General features: G+C 54.1%; 3 protein-coding genes across 3 annotated transcripts; all 3 read right to left on the bottom strand.

The window, feature by feature from the left end:
- Positions 1-994: 994 nt before the first annotated feature.
- MAM_02503 (uncharacterized protein) lies at positions 995-3,140 on the bottom strand (the record flags this gene model as incomplete). Its single annotated transcript, XM_040821302.1, has 2 exons — positions 995-3,023; positions 3,115-3,140. The coding sequence occupies 2 exons, from the start codon at positions 3,138-3,140 to the stop codon at positions 995-997; spliced, it is 2,055 nt and encodes a 684-aa protein (XP_040680716.1).
- A 5,926-nt stretch (positions 3,141-9,066) lies between these two features.
- On the bottom strand, positions 9,067-10,906 carry MAM_02504 (uncharacterized protein; the record flags this gene model as incomplete). The annotated part of the gene is made up of 3 exons (XM_040821303.1): positions 9,067-9,294; positions 9,359-10,608; positions 10,672-10,906. 3 exons carry the CDS (start codon positions 10,904-10,906, stop codon positions 9,067-9,069), a joined length of 1,713 nt encoding a protein of 570 aa, XP_040680717.1.
- A 6,442-nt stretch (positions 10,907-17,348) lies between these two features.
- Positions 17,349-18,938, bottom strand: MAM_02505 (Isocitrate/isopropylmalate dehydrogenase; the record flags this gene model as incomplete). The annotated part of the gene is made up of 5 exons (XM_040821304.1): positions 17,349-17,587; positions 17,733-18,453; positions 18,588-18,659; positions 18,783-18,803; positions 18,888-18,938. 5 exons carry the CDS (start codon positions 18,936-18,938, stop codon positions 17,349-17,351), a joined length of 1,104 nt encoding a protein of 367 aa, XP_040680718.1.
- Between the last annotated feature and the right edge of the window lie 1,356 nt (positions 18,939-20,294).

The raw sequence follows: 20,294 nt of genomic DNA on the forward strand, positions 1-20,294 counted from the left end.
GTTTGCCAGTGTACTCGTGTGGATGCGGGATGGAGCAACGTGGCGCCGAGGAGATTTGTACTCCGTAACGTAGTTACTCCGTACAGAGCACGGGAATACGTACATGTGTGTGGCCTGCAGGTCTGGCGGGCTTGGCAGGGCGGTTGGTCCCCTGGTCTGAAACCCCGGGCCAAGCCAAGCGGCCGACTGTGGGCGGTGCTGTCGGGCGACGAGGCCCAGCATCGCGGGCGTGGCGAGTGGATGAGAAGATGGGATGCGGCTCGCAAAGCCTCGAGGAGTAAAAATTGCCTGCCAGCCAAGCAGCGGACGACTGCCTCGGCGACGGCCGACAAGTACGCGCCACATCTCGCTGTCTGTGTGCGCACTCCAGACAGCCAAGATCACTCACTACTCTGCTGTCCCCGCGACAACTCACAACCGTGACGGCAGTGAGTGCAACATCGCATGTCCCATGCTTTGAAATTCTAGCCTCTTGCATCCTCGACCTCGACCCTCTGTTCCTGGGGTGTGTGTCGTATATACAACTACTTTGCATCCACACTAACAACTTGCTCCGCTACCCATCCCAGGTGTAATTAACATGTCTTTTCTGGCCGGTGTTCCTGCAACGCCGCCCGCCTTGACAAGGAAACTTGACTCATCTCATCTCCAACACTCGGAAGGAATCTTCGCCATGAAAAGAAATAAAAAGAAGGGAAGAAAACCCCTTGAACCCCTTGAAATGCCATGCTGTTTTCCTAGTCACCGAAACGACCTAAAGGACTTGTTCGCCAGAGGAGACACACTCGTCCCGATTCCCAATGCATTATCCCGTCTTCTTCGTTCCGCCACGTTGGGCGTGTTTGCACAAAAACCGCAAATGTATACTGTCGGCATAGTACGGCGGCTGATGTTGATGCACTTTCCATGAAGCCACATTTCGCATGATTCGCTGATGGGCACTCGGCGTTAGGAGATTACAATGACATGCGAATTCCGTGGGCGATACGTGAACTTACCATTCAACCAAGAAGCCGTTGCTCTCGTCTGCCTTGCTATTATTGCATACGCATCGGACGTTGTAGCTATCCGGTCCGTAGCTTGATTCGGTCAGACTCGTGGGCGAAATGATTCCTCCGGGGAAGTTCTGAATACTGGTATTCAACGAGCGTCGCAATGATGTTGCGCCCGCCAGCCGGAGGGAGCGGTTTTGTCGATCCTCAACAACCTTTCGCAATTCGCTAGCCGCGTCCCCGTACTTGCCGGCTCTCTCATTGACGACCGTTTCTGCTTCGCTCTCCCCCTCGTTGGCTGAGTTGCTGTTGCTTCTGTCGCCGACGCTTCGCCCCGACGAGAATAGTGAACCTACCGGCTTGCGGGGATCAGGCAGGGCAAATGACGCATTGAAGGAGTTATTGCGACTGGGAATGATGATAGGCTCGTCGTCTGTGTCGGAGTCATCTTCAGTTGATGACCAGCTTCGATGTGTTGACAAATCCTGAGAACTTTGGCTTTTGGTCATTGACGTGCTCCCGCGGCCTAGCATGGTCTGGATGGTCGCTCGCCCGTGTTTATTGACCGACAACCGGACAGAGGTGAGATGTCGCGCTTGTGGGCACATCTCTGGGATGGATGCAAGGCTCGACAACCTCTGCTGTGTCCTGAATGGCGATATTCTCCCTGGCAGACGACCAGTTGACTTGCTACCTCTGAACCCGAGGTCGGGGGCTGGCCTTGCCGCGGGAGCCAGCATTGGAAGTGAACCTCTTCGAGCTGCTTTTCTCCCTCGGTTTTCGCTAACACTCCGCCCAGGCCCAGGTCTGCCCAATGCTTTTGCAGGAGAGCTTGCAGTTTGCCGGTCAGGACCCTTGGTAGCATTCGTTTTGTCCTTCACGATAGCGGGTCTGCGTCCGTTGCCAACCTGTGTCTTCCCTGATTGAATCGCTGTCTCCGCTATTCTGGGTTGTTCCGTAGTGCTCAAGCCGGCGTCTATGGATGCACTTTGCGGGCGAGTGAACAGAAGACCAGGGTCAACGGCATCTCCGGTATTAATCATGGTAAACGCTTCGTCCATCATAGGCGAAAACGACACACACAAGGATGGATCTTGGGCACTAGTGCACACAATGTCGGATGCCGCTGGCTTGGGAGCCAGCGAACTCTCTCCCCTGACAGGCTGGACATTTTCTTGATTTGAACATGGCGGCAAGTCGGGATCCTGGAAAAGTTGAACCTCGCTATTCCAATCAAACGAGCCCGCATGGCGATGAGAGGAGGGTGTAGGCGGTTGGAACATATTGACTCCTGTTGTGGCTAAGTCCAAGTCCATATTCATCACGGTTGGGTCCCAAAAGTTGGAATGCGTTGTGGCTGGCGTAGACATCGGGTAACCGAACATGTCGTTGGCACTACCTAGTAATGCCGCCATTTCCTGCGGCGACAGATCATGGAAGTCCGGGCGACTGAAGTTTTGGTCATTTTGCATGTTGAGCTTCGGATCGAGCCGACGCTCTCCTTTCCGTGCCGTGGGTGGCGGCGATATGACCTGAGTTGGTTCTTTGGCAATAGTACCTCGTTGAGTTTTCTTGGACGAAGTAGGGGTCTTGGACAGGTTGGGGTTTGGCTGAGGCTTAAAGCCTGCGGTCGAAGAAGCTTTTTCTGCCACGGACGGGTTCGGAGAGGACGGTAATCGGTGGGCGGGAGCAACTGGCGGCAGGGCGACGTTTGGATTCGGCGACAGGAGGTTCACATGCGCTGCGATTTCGACGGCAAACGCCTCAGCAGACAGCAATCGCTTATGTCCCGCCGAAGAGCTTACGGATGTGATGGGGAAAAAGTCCGGAAAGGGGCCTTGAGTTCCTCGCAGGTTGCCCGGGGTTGCGTTGAAGACGGAATATTCTTCAGCAAACCGAGGAGTTAACCCAGTGGTTTCGGTGAAGGAGCTCCGGTGACGTTTTGGCGTTTCAAAAATCGGACTAGAAAATACGGCAGATGGCGGCGTTTGCTTCGGTGTGGGCGGCTGAGCGTTTGGATCTCCAAAGCTACTGAGAAACGGCATCAGGTCAGCTCCAATGTGGTCGTGGATGAATAGTTCGGTGGTAGAAAGTGGGGAGCGCCCTGTGCGGGTAGACGTACCTGGCGGCCAGATGATCCTCGCTCATAGCAAACCGTGGAATTGCAATAATTTTAGCGCCCAAAAATATTCATCCAAGGTAAGAATGGTTGGCTAGAGCCGAGGCTGTGGTTCTGGCAGGTCATGTACCAGGTGTTTGCGAATATCCAATGACACGGGCGTAGTTTGGCAGGCCAATATGTAGGTTGGGTGCACTTGGATGCACAAGGTGACAGGAGAAGCGGCAAAGTATGGTCGCTGGTATGTTGTCGAGGGCGGTTATGCTGGTAAGCTGCGGAGGGGAGGGCTCCGGAGCAGGTGAGAAAGACAAGAGATGGAAGAATGAGGACGAAATTAATCATGAAGAGAACGAGCAAACTAGAATACCGAGAAAGCACGAGCATTATTACTATTACTCCTGGAGTCAAGGGAGAGGGGGGGGATGGAGCTTACCTTGACCACTAGAAAAAGTCTAGCCAACAAGCGTGACCCCGCTGTTCGCCACATAGAAGGGAGACAAGGTCGGCAGTGATGTTTACCGTTGGATGTTTATAGATTAGTTCGCAGGGAAGGTTTGTCAAGCAAAACGGGTGATATGATGGTTGATAGGGTTGACCATGACGGAGAGTGACGATACGATGGAGGAGGGAGGGAGAGGGGAAAGAGGAGGACGAAAGGAACCAGATTTGCTGGCGCCGACTGGGGAATGGCAAGCTAGCCACATAGCATGTTATCGGTTGGCGATGCTGGGTCACTGGCGGTGGCAGGGAGTGTACGCCTACGCGGGAAAGCGTAATAATTCCGTGGTTGATGCTCAACTCGGACAAAATTTTGGCGACGACAACCAGCGGGCAACCAAGGGTGGAGCAGGGGTATCAGAACGGCCTGAGTTGGATTGGATTGACTCGGCTGACTGGATGTGACTGGTGTTTAGTCTCTGGATGCGCCGGGTGAGCCTGGGGCGGGTCGCTGCAACGACTTAAAGAACTCCAGTCTTCACGATCCGCTAGCAATCATTCGAAACAGTAACAGGCCGTCCTTCCCCATACTAATACTGTGTGAAGTCCAACAGTCGATGTCGCCTGTATTAAGAAGGGCCTTGTGTTGTCCCATGTCCCATCCGTCAATGACACGGCCCCGTTTATTGTGCTGCGGACCTGGCGTTAAACTTTTGCGTGCCTGGCCCGGCGACAGGCCCTCGCAGCTCAGCTCAGGACCAAGGTGATTAAGAACATGTCGTTCCCGAGCCTGAGCCTGAGCCAAGCGGAGACGAAACTGTGGGTTCTGATGCATGATCGATGCGCCGTGCCAATGTGCTCTCGTTTGCTGTCCTTGCAGGTGCTTTTATTAGGCGACTGGATCTGCGGCCATGCATTTGGCATCGTCCTTGACGTTTGTCTCTGGACCATCATTTGGGTCTTGTCTGGCCTTTTGACTGAGCTGACAAAAGCTGACTGGACCGTCGGCCCAATCGTGGTTCCATATGGGATTCTGTCAAGACCTCGCTAGCCCTCCCTTCTGCAGCAAATTCCACGGAGAGACAATCAGCTCCTCACCTCTTTTTGAGTTGCTCAAGAGACGGGCGGAGACTCACCAAAGCACAAGGCACGGCGTTCCACCAGGGCCTGCAGGGATGGGGAGATTCCCTCTTCTCTTCCTTTGTTTTGTCTGCCGGTGCCTCTCCGTAAGCCAGCAGTCTCTGCACCGCCGAGGTCTCGATGTTTGTCTCCCTGTGGAAGGACTCGTTCCATCACGCTCTGCACCCACAAAGACTGAGTGAGGTCTTGTTCAAAATGCTCCGCGGGCGACCACTTGTTTGGGCTCTCGGCACTCCGTAACATTTGACAACGAATGAATCACCATCAGAGTTCAACCGGGTCCTCGAGAGGAGGAGCAACTTCCTCCTTTCCCTTTGATCGTAGAGGCGAAAAGTAGATGTTGGAGGACTATGACTCAAAATGGGCAGTCGCGCATGTCGCGACTTCCATTTTTTGCACACGACACTTTTAGGCAGGTGCGGTTCGAGTGTGTCCTTTTCTCTCCGCCAGAGAACTGCGGATGCGGATTCAACCCAGCTTTCAAACGGATTTCTTTTCACATTCCTCTAACCACTGTTTGCTTCGCTGTCTATCATCTAGGCACGATAACGACAGCTCTTATTGGTATGTCTGTACCTTAGCAACTTGGAAGAATGTTCTTGGTGAGTGTCTTGGCGGTCTTTATCACTTTTCCAAGGTTGAGTGCTTGCTTGTGATACCATGTCTACTCTTCTTAGCAACTGTACTCCGTACGATTTGCTGCTCAATGACTATGTTGGAAGGTGGAATGGCATTCCCAAGCCTCCCCTCTAGATTGTCCCTGTACTTTTCCGCCATTGAGAGATTTCGATGAAGAGCGCATGAAGGGCCAAAACGGCATTGGTTTGTCATGCATAACGATAAACTAAATTCGTCTGACCAAGGCACCCGACACGAAGACACAGGTCATCCTCCATCTAAGGAGTGCAAAGTCCCCTGATCCGTGCATGGAAATGGTGCCCGTGGAATCCACACCTGTGTTCTGCGCCGGTGAACAAGGCGATCGCAATGCCGATTCAGCCGACTTGCAGACGTCGAGTCAGTTTATGGACGACCGCTCAGGGCATTGAATGCAAGTATCAAAGGTCTACTCCGTCATGTGTCTTCTGAAGCCGCAAGAAGAAGGGGACGACGGATTTCCACGTGGATTGGCCGTTTCTTCGGGAGCATAACATGCTAATCTTGATTCCTGATTTCTCGTAACCAGAAAATCGCATCGCGTTGCCGCCTTGTGGGTAATGGTGCATCATCAATCCATCAATCGTGGGGATGGCGGATCCATTCATTTTGGACGGGCTTTTGCTTGAACAGGCAAACAGGGAAGTCAGCACAAGCCACCATCCCTCGTGTCGACTCGAGATCTCGACGTGACGCTCATGTTCTCCGTTCTCCATGCCGCCACATCAGCATTTGAACTGGGCAGCTAGGCAAGCGGATTTCTGCCAGGTGAATGGTCGGCGCGGTACTGGCCACAGACCAACAGTACACAGTCCATCTGTTGCGGTCATGTGCCAGCCCGGACTACCAGTTATCCATGAGCTTCGTGTGCTAACATGAACAAGATTTTGGTTGGGGGCGGGGTTCATCTCTGGACTACGTGCTCCGTCCGTACGGGGTGTTGATAGAGACATCCGCATCGCACATGTCTCAGCTTGAAGGATGCGAATGCGAGCAATAAGTTTCGGCGCCAATGAATGTTGGGGCTTCCGTCGATGTCCCAGATAATCTCGTCATCTGTTGGCTCGCCGTCGGGCTGAAGACGCCGAGGCCGGGTAATTCTGCATCAAAAATCCTGTCCCTGGGCTGACCTGGTGCGCCAGATTTTTCGCGGGATGTAATTTTCGCTTTGAAGCCGATTTTTTGGTTACCAATGGCGATCAGCTCATTAATCCCACCTTGGGACATGACTTCGATATTTCGGCCCACCTTGCTATCCCAGCAAGCATCAGCAGCCACGCATCGAGCGACACTTGGACCAGTTAGCATAAGTCACCCTAACCAGGATGATCATGTGCGGACCTGCAGCGCCGAAAGGACTGAGAAATATCTCGTCTTGATACAAGCCGGCGGACTTTGTGAGGCAACCTGTCGTCGTCGGCGGACGGGGCGAGGACGCAAACTGCCAATATCAAACACGGGACAAGCGTTAGTTCCGGAGGAAAGAAATAGCAAACTTGACCTGGCAGGGCACATGGCAATGGCTATGATTATGTTTTCCCCTCAGCAAAACTTCATCCTGCCCCGTGGTCCGGGCACAAAAGTACCGCTGTTGCTCTGCGCGCTGCTGGTTCTCGGCTTCGTCACGAAGCGTCTAGGTCTGTGGCAGTGGCTGCGGCGCATGTCGCTTGGGCTTATCAGTTTGATGAGGCTCACGGGCTTTTCTCATCGGTCGCATCGAGGGAGATTCAGCAGAAACGATTGGCTCGTGTTTCATCATAAACACAGCATCGCACGAACTTGGAACATGAAACACGGCAGGCGCCAGGGTCTTGATGGACGAGTCGGCCCCTTCCGGGAAGCGGTTCTAGAAGTCCCATGATTTGACGTGGCGACGGAGTTCTTGGCAGCGTTTGATGAGGAGCCATTTTGCTGTGCAATAGTAAATGGTCTGGATTCCAGCCCGTCTCATGAACTCTCTCGTGTCAGCTTTGCAACACGGTCCGAAACTCCCGTCTCAATGGGACGCGACGAGTAGCAACGACAAGGTTCTCATCTCCTTGGAATTCATGTCAAGCTACATGCGACCTAATGATATAAAAGATGCCCACAATCGTGGACAAAACATGACACTGATGTATGACGCAGATTGTAAAACTCATCGGCGCCAAAACACGCCGCCGAACACTTCAAACTCGAAACCGACAGAAGCAGCAGGCGCCCCGCGCAATCCAGGAGCCTGGAATCAACGAAGATGCCCGAGAATTGGGAATCAAACGACGACATGGTTCCGAAACTTTGTCGGAGAAGTTATTATTGTATATTCATACACATGTACGGCGCACGCCGTACACGTCTCCAGGTGCCAATAGTCGGGCACACACATACATGGTCTCACCGCAAGCATTAGCTCGGGACCAGAACCACGAGCTAAACGTTCGTCAGGCGCTCAGACGAGGCACTCCAAGCCACGCATGCTTGCCCTGTCGCAAATGCGACTGCATCACGCCAGGGCTCGAGTCAACCCTAGAACGATCTCCTGAACCACCATCCACTGTGTACGCTGTGCAACCAAAATCAGGATTCGTAAGTTCGCCTCACAAGAAACCACCAGGTAGCGGAGTGACCAAGGCGCAAGCTAGGTTATCTGAACAGTACCGTTTCAGTTTCAAAAAGGGCATTTTTTCGATTTCGAATTGGGCCGACGTATGCCTCGGTAATCTCTACACGAAATACTGCTATACTGCCTCGCCTAGCTGTGGACTCAGAAATTCTCGTTGGCTCCTCCGCATTTCGAGATACCGACAAGGCGACATGCAGCACGATGACTGGTGCCAACGAGAAACAGAATAGAACATGCCATCATGCCGCCATTGCAGGACCAACACAAAAGGAAAAGTACTTCTCGGGAAGCCCAGCTTCCTCGACCAAACTGCAGACATTCCTGACCGGTGGCTCGCGGGGGCAAAAAGTAGAATGAAATGAAAACAACGCGGATTTGCCAAAGACAAGCTTCGATTTTCTCATTGCCCTGTGACCAAGCACGAGACTGTATGCCCACATGAACGAGGGCCAACACAACAACTTCCATTGTAGACACAGGTACAATGTGTGAAAATACCGAACAGAAGGACACAGCAACCAAGAAAGGATATACATCAATGTAGAGAAACGCAGAATCACGGTAAAACAATGGATACAACCAAAATCACAACGGCAATTTTTCTGTGCCCTGACCCAAGAAAAACAAAAACAGTGTATTCCCTCTGCCAAGTTCACTCCGATATCAGTGCAGAAAGTCCCTCACCCCACCTAGGCTGCTGTATAAGTTCCATACCAATTCCAAAATATCATCGAGGATTTCTCTTAAATAAAAAACAAGAAACAAGAAACAAGCGCCCCAGTCATGTGTTTTGGGAGTGGCTTATGATAAGGTATCGTGACTTCATGCTCTCCTTGAACTTCATCAGTTAAACATGCATTCAAAATCGGCAGGGTGACTCTAATAAACGGTATGGTGAGCTCGGAAGGTAAAGCGGAAGGAAAAGAGAGGCAAGCAAAGAGCACTTGATAACACAAGGTCATGTCGAATGGAGGCAGCCTCGAGATGGTGGGTTAGATGCTGTTTCCCGCAGTTGCTGTCAAAGGCAGCTTCGACATGTGTGGAGGTCCATGTTCGCGACACATAGAGTCGGGTCCTGAAGCTGGGAAGGTGCCTCCGGTTTGTGACGGCATTTGTTGCTAATGATGCAATGCTTGAAGATGAACTTGGGGTATGAGCGGCGGCGGCGGCGGCACGGAAGACGGTGTGTTGAGGCATGAGACTGGTGTCGTAACGGACTGTGGAGTCATGGGTTGTTGTGCCGTTGTATCTTGCTTGGCTTTCGGCGTTTGAGCAGCCAGTTTTCTGTTGTTACCCGTGTCTCGGCGTCTCTTGGGCACATCCTTGATCTTCTGATGGCTATGGCACTGTACCAAAATGTAGTCAGCAGTTGTACAGTCTTGTCCCCGGCAGTGTTGACAACAAACTCACCTTGTAGGCGTGTCGAAACCATGTTGTGCCCTTCTTTTTGCTACTGACCAACGGGACCCAGGCATTGCACGATGGACACAAGCCTTCCCAAACATCTGGGTTTCCATCCATCCGTCTCGTGTCCAGAGGCTCCTCAAATGCATGGCCTGTGGCGGCACTAATGCCGTGGGTGAAGGACTTGTCGTACCAGAAAGCCGAGTTCTTGAGAACCAGCCATCTGCCTGGCTTGCAAATACCACACCAGCCCTCGCGCTTGTTCCCATGGCCCCGAACCCACCTAGGGGTGTACAAGTCGCCATTGAAGCGCAGTTCTTGCTCATAGGGAATCATGTTGGGGTCCGAGTGATTCATATCTTCTTCGGGAGGTGGGATTTGCTCCTCTGACAGTGGACCAAACAGATCAGGAGGATCGGCAAGGTCCGTGTAGTGACCATGGAGCGTATGGGGATCTCCGTTGCTCTGGAGCATCTTGAAGATGCCGTGTGATGGCAGTGGTGGGGGTTGCTCGAACATGCTTTGCGGTGGCAGGTGAGCCGGAGACGTCATGCCAGGCCTTTGAAACATTGGCTGTCCAGACAGGACAAAAGGCTGGTGGTGATGGGGAGGGGGGCCCTGAATGCCACCTGCGTGGAACGGCTGTGTCGGTATTAATGATGGGTAGCCATGGGGTGACATGCGTTGGTCTGTGGCGTATCCGTCGTGGGTACCTTGAAATATCATGGGAGAGTGCCGGTGTTCTGTTGTCAGCGCATATGATCCGGTAGACCACCGCTGGCTCTTCGATGCCTCGAGGGTGTATGGTGCAGACCGCACACTTGGTCTCGGAGATGGCGAGGCTCTGCCTCGACTCTGGGCTCTGACCTGCTCAGGCCGGCTCTGAGGAGTGGTCCGTGGTGAAGCTACTGGCGACAATTGTATGGAAGACATGAGCGAAGTTCGATTTGAAGCAGTCGACAGGTAATCCGAGGTGTAGGAGGGAGCTTCCGACAAGCCAGCAGGATAGTCGTCATACGACGATGGAATGTCAGACATGTGTTCGGATGTTGAAATCGTCAATGAGGAGTTTGACAGCCTCCTATGCCTAATTTCCCCTTCCATACTCAGGCTTGCCGCTTCTTGGGACTGGGTTGAATATCGCAAGTCGATTATGGGCACGGCGTCATCGGTGGTGTATGCTTGGCCGATACCTCCTTCACCGTCCAGACCCTGGAAGTCAAGCATTTCTCCGCATGATGGGTGATTCCATCCATCTGGGAGATTTGGTTAGGACTCGGGCTTGGAATTAGTGGCAGGCGAACTGTCAGGAGACTCACCATGGCCCGACACGGCCAGAGGAAGCATCTCCTGAGAAATAGGTGATGACCGCAAAGTCGATGCATCGGTGACTTGTTGTAGGTGCATGCCGCTCCAAGCAGGAACCGAGTTCATCTCGCCGCCGGTCGTGTAAGCGATATCCGCGTAAATCGGGGCTGGTCGTTTACGTGGTTCTGATGTTGGCGGTGACATCCACATTGGTTCTCTGGAAAGCACCTCGTCGTTCCCAGGCATGATGTTGGTGCTCGCTTCCAACTCTGAGCAATGAATTTTCGTGGAAAGAGAGGCAGGGAAACGAGACGAGATGGAAAGGTGAGCCAATGTCAAGTACAAGGGATAAAAGTAGGTAGCTATTTGCACGAGAGTTTGTAAGGCAGCTATGGTCGAATCCAGCCGAACAGACGTTGGGGAGATTCGCGCCTAAAGGCCTGAGTCAGTTGAGGCACGAGGGTTAGGCACAGTGCTGGTCCAGATCCAGATGATGCTTGACCGTCTTATGTGGATGCAGCAAAGATGTTGGTATATTGGGTTGGAGTTTTCGACGTACCCGACCAAGGATTGGATGTTTTTCAAGGAGTGTGATTGTGATTGTGACGACAAATCGCGAGGACTAGTCGTACTATTGAAGTTGACGGGGAAGGAGTGTTGGACGCAGGCTTCTGGTGTAAAAAGGCAAGAGCAGGATGTCTGAAAGCAGATGGAAGCAGCCACGGCGGACCGATGAGCAGGCTGTGTACCGGAGTACTCTGAAGTAAAAGATCGTGGTGTATTGTTGGTAGCTACCGCGTAGGATCCGGGGGTGGTGGTCCGTTGACGACTAAGTATTGTTCAGTGATGGTAAAAGGAGCGATGGTCGGAGAGGAAATCAAAAGAGGTCCAGCTCCTTTTGTGTAATATAGAAGACCCGGAGGAAGAGAGAGTGTGTGTACTTCGTAGACAGATTAGCGATGCCGCACTCAGCTCGGAACTTGGCGAGAGACGAGTGAATGATGTATATGTATGGATCTTTGAGGCTTGCGCCAGACGGAAAAGACTGGGGCGACTCAATTACTAGTTGCACACGACTAAGTAAATCGAAAGGTTACCATGGGCTCATGGGGCCGAAGGACCATGGATAGATGTCTAGGTAGGCAGGGCAGGAAGGCAGGAAGAGTAACGAGGTGTGTGTGAGTATGGTTCCTGATAGCTGGGTATGGACCGTAGGGCGACGGGCGCCTCAGACTGGAAGAGTGCCTGCGTGTGGTGTTTTTGAGTGTGAGTGAGTGAGCGTTGAGTGAGTGAGCGTGTGAGTGGTGTGTGGTGTGGTGTGGTGTGGTGTGTAAGTTTATACTACGTACTTTATGTAGAGTTAAACACACAGACTCTGCAAAATACATACATATCCATAACCCGCACACAGGGAGAAGGCAGAGGAGCACGGAGCCGAGAGCGTGTGCGCATGTACATAGTCCACACTACGGGTGAGGTGCCTGCTCGATAAACTTCCGTCGTCCCTTATTGTATCCAATCCATATTGGCTGGCCCCATCCTATGTCTCTGCGGGAGTGCGTGTACAGGTTGAGCCGGAGCTGGACAACTGGGAGGTTGTCCTGGCGATGCCCACGTCCAAGGTCCCAATTCCCGGCTCCCAGGAACCCCCGTATCCTGCTAGATCCAGCTCATATCCCACTTGAGAATCCAAGCTCCATCAGACTTATTACAGGGTCAGGCACAGAAGACAGTAGTGAGGGCGCCGGCGTCAGCACCCCATCAAGATCTGTAAACCGGGGGATTGGTTCTGCGCTAGGCTGGTGCAGAACCTCGAGCCTTTGGGTTGCCAGCCGTGGGCAGGGGCGTGCCTGACCTGGACCCAGGAGAACAAGGCGTGCGACGAGGTGTCAGATGAGTGGGAAGTCGGGGAAACAGCTAGCACTCCATACGATGGACATCGAGGTATCAAAGACATGGATGGGGGCACCGCCGGTGGGAGCTGTGGAAGCCGTACGAGAGAGAGCTCGTTTGACAAAGCAGCATGCCCGGCCAGCGTGGCGTGCCAGCTTTCAGGCCTGGTCGACGGAGCAAACGAGTGGCCTCGGGAAACTTGGGTCAAGATGAAGATTTGGGCTCGTCACGATGTGCTTGGTCCGTCACCAAGCGTGTCTACACCACCAGCCAGCCTGACGGGCGCGCACGGCGACAGCCTATCATCAAGTAGTATTGAACCGTCGGTGCTTGAGTGCGCCCTGGAGTCGCCAGGCACGTCCGCCTCGCCGTTTTTGGAGGGGGAGAGCCTGGCGCTGGCTCCAAGTCGGCACGCCTGGACATCGGACATCGGTTCGACGTTGTCTGCTGGTCGTTGAGGACTAACCATGGCCGCCGGGGTTGCTTAGGACTTGGGACCCAAGCAATACGGAGTCGAGAGGAATGGAGACGGGCAAGGTTCTAGGTTCATAGTTTCAGTTCAAGGTGCGACAGCGGCAGCTGGTCCTTTTCGCCGGCGTTGCAGGTATTTCTCGAAGCCGTCGGGGCTGGCGGAAGGAACTAGAGGTCGGACGTATTAAGAAGGCCAGGAGGGTCTTGCAGAGTCTGAGTCTGAATTAGCTTCAACCAAGTCTCAACTTGGAGTTTGCAGCGAGCTTCGTGTCAAGAGCAGAGAGAGCCGACGAGTACGAGGGCCGGTGGACCTGATGTCTGCGTCGACTGCCGAAGTACCATCGGGCCCTGAATGGCCGGGGGCACATGGTACTCCGACACGCTGTAAAGCGCCGGGACATGCGAGGGGCTTTGATAAAGTACTTGGGTATCGTGTGGACCGACGACACCCATCTGCAGGTACCGTGTACGGCCTGTACCATGCGACGCGACCTCGTGGCCCAGGAACCTGGGTACGTACTTAAGTACTTACTTGAGTCGATACCCACTCCTCAAGTGCCTCTTGTGGCCCTGGTCCCTGGGACCGGGGTGCGCATGTTGCCCCGCCCGACAGTGTGCCCAGGTGCTCAGCTAAGTAGGTACCTACTTAAGTTCCTTTGGCATCAACTTCCTTTGCTCGATGTCGGAACGGGCGACTGTCCTTTCAAGTTTCCAAAAAGATGTGATGGCGTGCAGGGCTGGAGTTGCAGTGTGGTTACTATGCACACTGCTCGGACAGGCCTCCGCCAATGTAATCGCCTCAACGTCCCGGTCATTGAGATATGAGACGGCGACTTGCACATCTGAGAGCCGGGGTGCCGGGGGGGGGGCGGCCCCAGGGGTGCAGCTTCTCTGACAAGTGGTGAGGCCAATGGGGCTGAGCGGTAGCAGTTGACCCCTTTCCACTTGTCTTCCACTGGCCTTCGACTGGACTTCGACAGGCCTTCGACTGGCCTTCGACTCCTCTTCCTTCCCACTGGCGCTGCCGTCGAAAGGTTCTACTACCATGGCAGCGGGCATGTTCCCCGAAGGCGGCTGGATGGCAGGCTGTCGATGGCGAAAGCTGGCTGGCAGCTTGATCTCTCGGGTCAGAGGCTCAGGGTTGAGAGTACTCCGTAGATGCTTCCTTAGCGGATTACCTACCCAAGGAGGTAGGCACGTAGGTACTCCAGACGGTGGCTCTTGCCAGCCCCTTGCTGACTCTCCGCTGCGGAGTTGCCTTGGGCGTCAAGTCAAACCACTGCTCGCGACTCCGCAATCGTGCTCGCAATCGTGCTCGCAATCGTGCTCGCAATCGTGCTCGCTTGCTTCCAGGCGACCGCGAGCGTCATTGCCATCATCATCATCTTGATATCTCTGCGTCGTAAGTTACCCGAGAATTGATTTGTGCCTACCCGTGTCCCCAAGCAGGAAACCCCCCCCCCCCCTTCTTCGGCCAGCTAGCAACCCATGTGCGGAGCGTCTGCTGCGCGCCTGCTCGACCACGTGCACGTCCATACGATGGCTGATGTTTGCGGTTTAGATTCTCCCGCAGCGCCAAAGTCATGCCACAGTCATCCTATGAGAGGGCAAGGCTACCACCAGGAAGGCAGGTGGGGCCTGGAGTCCCCGATTTTCGCAGAGTCGCTCCATCTGATTCGGCGCCTCGATACGCTGACAACGGTCGCTGTGAAACTATCGTCTTCGCTCAATGTTGCTCGAAAACTCTTCATCCATCAGTCAGTCAGTCAGTCGACGACGACAAGGACAGCCCCAACTCTCACCACGACGCAACAAAGCACACTCGGAACTGCCGCGCAGTCAAAACAAGGGTCACAGTCCATTCTCACTCGTCAAACCATCACTCCACTCCTTTTATTAAAAGGGAAGAAAAAAGACATGCACCAGGACCGCCCATGGAACGCGCGTGAGTTTCTGCTACAACCGCCATTGAGAACCTTACATACTACTATACGACGATACCGAGTGAACTCCCCATCATTGGTGACTGGCAGAGAGCCGGGACTCCATTCTTGGATGCTAAGAGATGCGCAGGTTACGATGCCTCATTGTGGATCTCGCTCATCCGTGGACTGTATCGATCGAGGAGCCAACGTCCCAAGTGCCGCCGCCAATCATGACCGTTTTGCTTCAGTGTTAATAACCTACCTTGCGTAGTTTGGCGCCGTCGCCGTGTCGCCCACGTAGTGGCTACGCCTCACGTACCATCATAGCTGCTCGGGTCACTTAATTCTCGTCTACCTACCCAATTTCCGGATATACCTGTCGACGCTAAACGGCCACTCGGACGCATACATACGCCTCGATGTTGCGGTTGATTGCATGAGGCCTGCAGCTCCAGATGTTGTACGAAGAAAACGAAGGACGGGATTCCGACCATGTGCGCGGGTCGCACCAGTTTCATCCAGCCTGCTGGTTGGCGGGGACACGGAGGAAACGGAGACGCCATTTTATTTTTTTTCTCGCAGAGATGCGCAGATTTTGATTTGATTTTGAATTTTTTTTCGTTTGGCCATCATCGCCCATCGGGAGCAACGAGACAAAGTTTGTTGCAAAATACGGAGTGCGTATGTGCCTTCGACTCAGATCATCATTAAACATTAAACTCAGATAATAGAGTTTGGTCTGATTCACGCACCCGCCCACTCACTCATTGTGTTGCCACCCGCGGCTGCATTCCATCAACACGTTGGCATATTCTACCGGAACGTCAGGCCCCACGGCCCAGCTTGATTGCGCTCTCCCAGGATCAGAGACGAGGGAAACTCCAATTGTTAAAGTTTTCGGCGAACTGCAGCGATTGCCTCATTGTGAGAAACTGCGCAAGATTGGGCAAGGACAAGGCAATCAATCAATCAATCAATCAATCAATCAACCACCACAAGCCCACAGCACTAAACAGGCAAGTGCAGAGTAGAAGATGAATCACCACGGGGACAGCCATGACTCGGGAGCCGCCTGATTCACTGGTTGCGTGCTAGACTTCTTCCCGTCATGGTACCGGCGGCAATCTCGACGATCCTGGACCCGTGATACACGACGACCCGTTCTCGCTACACAAGTGTGCTCGCTCGAGTAATAGCCCAGGAGGCGCATTACGCTCTTCGTACACCGTACCAGCCCAGTACAGACCTGGCTATAACGTATGTCTAGTTCGTACGATATACTCCGTGCAGCAGAGATACGTACTACTTTATTGCCTTGGAGCGAGAGCCTTGGCGAGTAACGTCGTCCCCACAAACGACGTGGCGCCAGCCGGAGCTTACCGCCGCTTTCGAGTGGACTGCTCCCACGAGTGCCGGCGATTCACCGACTATACGGAGTAACGACCGTCGAGTGCTGAGAGAGGCGTCAGCCAACACGTCAACTGGTCTTGGCTGTCCATGACGTGAACCCTTATGGCTCGACGTGGCGACAAGAGCCCAGAAACAGGGCTGATGATTCCTCAGCGCCAACAATTTGCCTACGCAGGCCGAAAACGAGCCCACTGCTCCCGCGGCGCCTTCGGGAAAACGAACGGACTCGCCTTGCCATGTGGGCGGCGTTGGAGCAGACTTGCAATGGGGTCGGGTTGTACAATGAGTGCGAGGCAGGTGCCCCCAGGGAGATGCGAGAGACGCCAAAACTGTTGACCACCACGTGGCGCTAGCAAAAAGACCCTTGAATACGATAATCATCAGCATCTCAGATGTGCACCGAGAGCCAATCAGGGCCCAGTCTACGACATTGCTGCTGGGTTCTCACGACGACTAGTCGGGCGGTGGGGGACACAAATCGAGAATGGTGGGATTCGAGGGCCAACAAGTGTGAGTCTTCCAGGAGGGGAGGGAGGTGGCAGAAGACACAGGGCACCCTGCATGTATAAATAGCTCGTGTGTGTGTGTGCGTGTGTGTGTGTGTGTGTGTGTGTGTGTGTGCGTGCGTGTGTGTGAGGTTTTCTGCCACCCACCACGGTTGGCGTGAGAGCGGGGGACTCTTGTGAATGAGTAATTCCCACTGGTGCTCTACTGCTCCTGCTCCGTAGGCGACTTGATAACGCTATTCCATCTACATCTTCAAGATTGGAACATTCTCTCAAGCTTCGTGAAAATAACCTGGTTCCACTCCAAGCGCAGCATGACAGTATCAGTTGGTCCCTGTCGCTACGCTAGCCTAGCTAGCTGCCTCACATGCCTAGCTCCGGTCCTAGTTTCGCTCTGTTCCTGCGTCGTCGTGCCTTCTAGAGTTCTCTTGCGCCCTGTTCACGAATGGCATCTCTTCATGTCCGCCGCCACAAGGCGCCGCATCAAGACTTGGTCAAGACGGCCGCTAGGTGCTTGGCCACCTCATCTCCCACTTCCTTGGTGCCGGCGTTGCCACCCATGTCTTTCGTCCTGAGTCCGGCGTCGATGGCAGCTTTGACAGCGGCCTCGACTGCCTTAGCTTCCTCGGGTAAGCGTAGCGAATACCGCAGCATCATGGCCACCGACAGGATGGTGCCGAGGGGGTTGACGATGCCTTTTCCAGAAATATCAGGAGCGGAACCTGCATGCCAAACGAGGCTATTATTAGCCAGCAGATTTGTACGTGACGGCCCCTCTGGGATTGCTAGTTTTGGAACAGTCGTCACCCGGGGCAAGGTGAAACTGGCATCGACGCGTTTGGCGTGCAGGGGCGGAGATGCACCTACCGTGGATGGGTTCGTAGATGCCATTGCACTTAGCATTGCCGTCCGGGACACCACTCAAGCTTGCGCTGGGCAAAAGTCCAATGCTGCCGGGAATAACACTAGCCTCGTCGCTAATAATATCGCCGAAGAGATTGCTAGTGACAACCACGCCGTTCAAGCCTCGAGGATTCTTGACGAGGATCATGGCCGCGCTGTCAATCAGTTGGTGCTCAACCTTGAGGTCGGGGAACTCCGCCTCAAAGGTTTCGGTCATGACCCTTCGCCACAGGCGGCTGGTGGCCAGCACGTTGGCCTTGTCGAGAGACCAGACCGTCTTGTCTCCGCGACCGCGGGCGAGGAACCCTGCCAGACGCGCCACGCGCTCGATTTCCGGACGTGAGTAGGGCTCCGAGTCCCACGCGGTGCCTGAGCCATCGTCTTCTTTGCGGTCGCCAAAGTAGATTCCACCGGTCAACTCGCGGACAATGACAAAGTCGGTTCCTCGACATATCTCAGCCTTGAGAGGTGACGAGTCGACGAGGGCTTCGGAGGCGAAGAAACAAGGTCGGAGGTTTCCGTAAGTTCCCATTTCCTTGCGCAGCTTCAACAAGCCTTGCTCCGGCCGAACGGAGCCGGTGCCCCATTTTGGGCCGCCAATTGCGCCGAGTAGGACCGCGTCTGCCGACTTGGCTGCGCGTAGGGCCTCGTCGGTCAAAGGGGTGCCCGCGGCATCGATGGAACACTGAGGGCGAAGGCAAGGGGGTGTGTCAGCATAATTCATTACTCGGACTCCATTTCGTAGTGCCACTGCTACTACTCCGTGCTCCTCCGGCGCAAACCAGGAAAATCGGGTAATTGACGGCTTGTGGGACTTACACCTCCCAACAGATGCTCCTTGAGCATAAATTTGCCAACGCTCGGTCTGTGCTGCTCGATCGTTTTGAGAATCTGATATGCCGGGCACGAGTCCACATTAGCCCAACGGCCCTGCTGTATCTACTGCATCGCCAAGGAGGAGGACAAGATTTTTCCCTTGTCATGATCATGGGCGGGAATCAAAACAAAACTTACCTTGATGCCCTCGGCAACGACCTAGCCCGATTCATCCCCCGTTAGTTGACAGCAGTTCCCCCCTCCAAGTTTCGAGCTCCCGGATGGAGGCTCAGCACAACATACCTCGGGGCCGCAATGGTCGCCGGCAAAAACCACGATATCATGCTCTGCCATCTTGTAGCATTCCGTAGCTCGGTATTAATCGCACGTGTGTCTCGCGCCTCAAGAGAGCTGGCTTTTGTTGTTGGAGAATTAACGGTTCTAGCTGAGGCCTCGTGCGTCGTCAACCGGTGATGCCCCTCCCCGCCAATCCGAGATCGGAGGTTGAAGACGCCCAATCGGGCTACCATATAACTAGGCGGGGACTAATATTTTTCCGCGATGCCCGGAATGGAAGCGGGTTATTCTGTGCCGTTCTCCGTACCAAGAATCCAGGGACTGGAACACTGCTCCAGCAAAACTACGACCCCCCGTCAGTGACAAGGTCCGGCCACGTAACTGCCAGGTATCAATCACTCCACGAGCTGTGATTGAGGACTCAGAACAGGAGGAAAAGAGGAGTAATGTTGCTCCCCGCCCTCGCGCTAGCCCGATCAAGAAGATCACGACGACACGCCAAAAAGCGGGGACGAGCTAGACAGGACAGGCCAGCAGGCCCGACAAGCAAGGACGAAGACCCATCAATGATTGGCCGCCATGTGCCTGACAAGGACGCGCGTCTCGTAAGGCTTTCACGTCTCAGATCTGTCTCTGACCCTGGCTGCCGACCAGGGTAGAGGCGAGGGTTCCAGCAAGGGTGGCCCCGGGAGGGGAAGGGGGGCGTGGCTGAAGGAATGCTGCAAAGTTCTTCCCTTCTTCCTTTCGTACTCAGACTTGAGTTGAAGCCCATGGGCTCAGATTGGCGGCGGGCAAGGCAAGGTGAGGTTTTGGGAGGGTCGGCTTGTCCGTTTACGGCGCATTGACGGGGAAGGGGACCATTGGGATTCTGGAGAGACCGATCGGATCGGCAGGAGAAGAGAGAGAGAGATTGTTATCAAGAACAGCTTCCGAAGGGCGCTGCGCAAGTAGGAGGTTTGTTTTTATTTCTTTGTCTTGTTTCCACAGAGATTATCCGGCCATGGGCGAAGAAGGAAGAGAGTCATGGCGACCGGAGAGAATGGGGCAAAAAGAGGGCGATGAAGCGCACTTTGGACCTTGGAACGGTTTTCGAGTCGTCCCTCTTTGCCCAGCCAAGCAACACCAAGACGGGCTGCGTGGCCCTCTTGTGATCGCGTGGTGCTGCGTCTAGAAGCGACTGGGAACAGGCCCATGGGCGTCGTGGACATTGGGTCCCTGTCGCAGGTTCGAACCAACACGGGGGCCTCAGACAAGACGTTCGGACGGGAAAGCGGGCCCATGATGTCGTCAACAATTCCAGAAAAGAACAAAAAGTAAAAGGAGAGAGAGGGTGGAGCGGGCGAAGGATTGAAGCGCCATATTATCCCGAGTGCTACTCGACCAGAAGGGGAAAAAAAAAAAAAAAAAAGGACA

Source organism: Metarhizium album (assembly GCF_000804445.1).
Source record: "Metarhizium album ARSEF 1941 chromosome Unknown scaffold_4, whole genome shotgun sequence".
Lineage (NCBI taxonomy): Eukaryota > Fungi > Ascomycota > Sordariomycetes > Hypocreales > Clavicipitaceae > Metarhizium > Metarhizium album.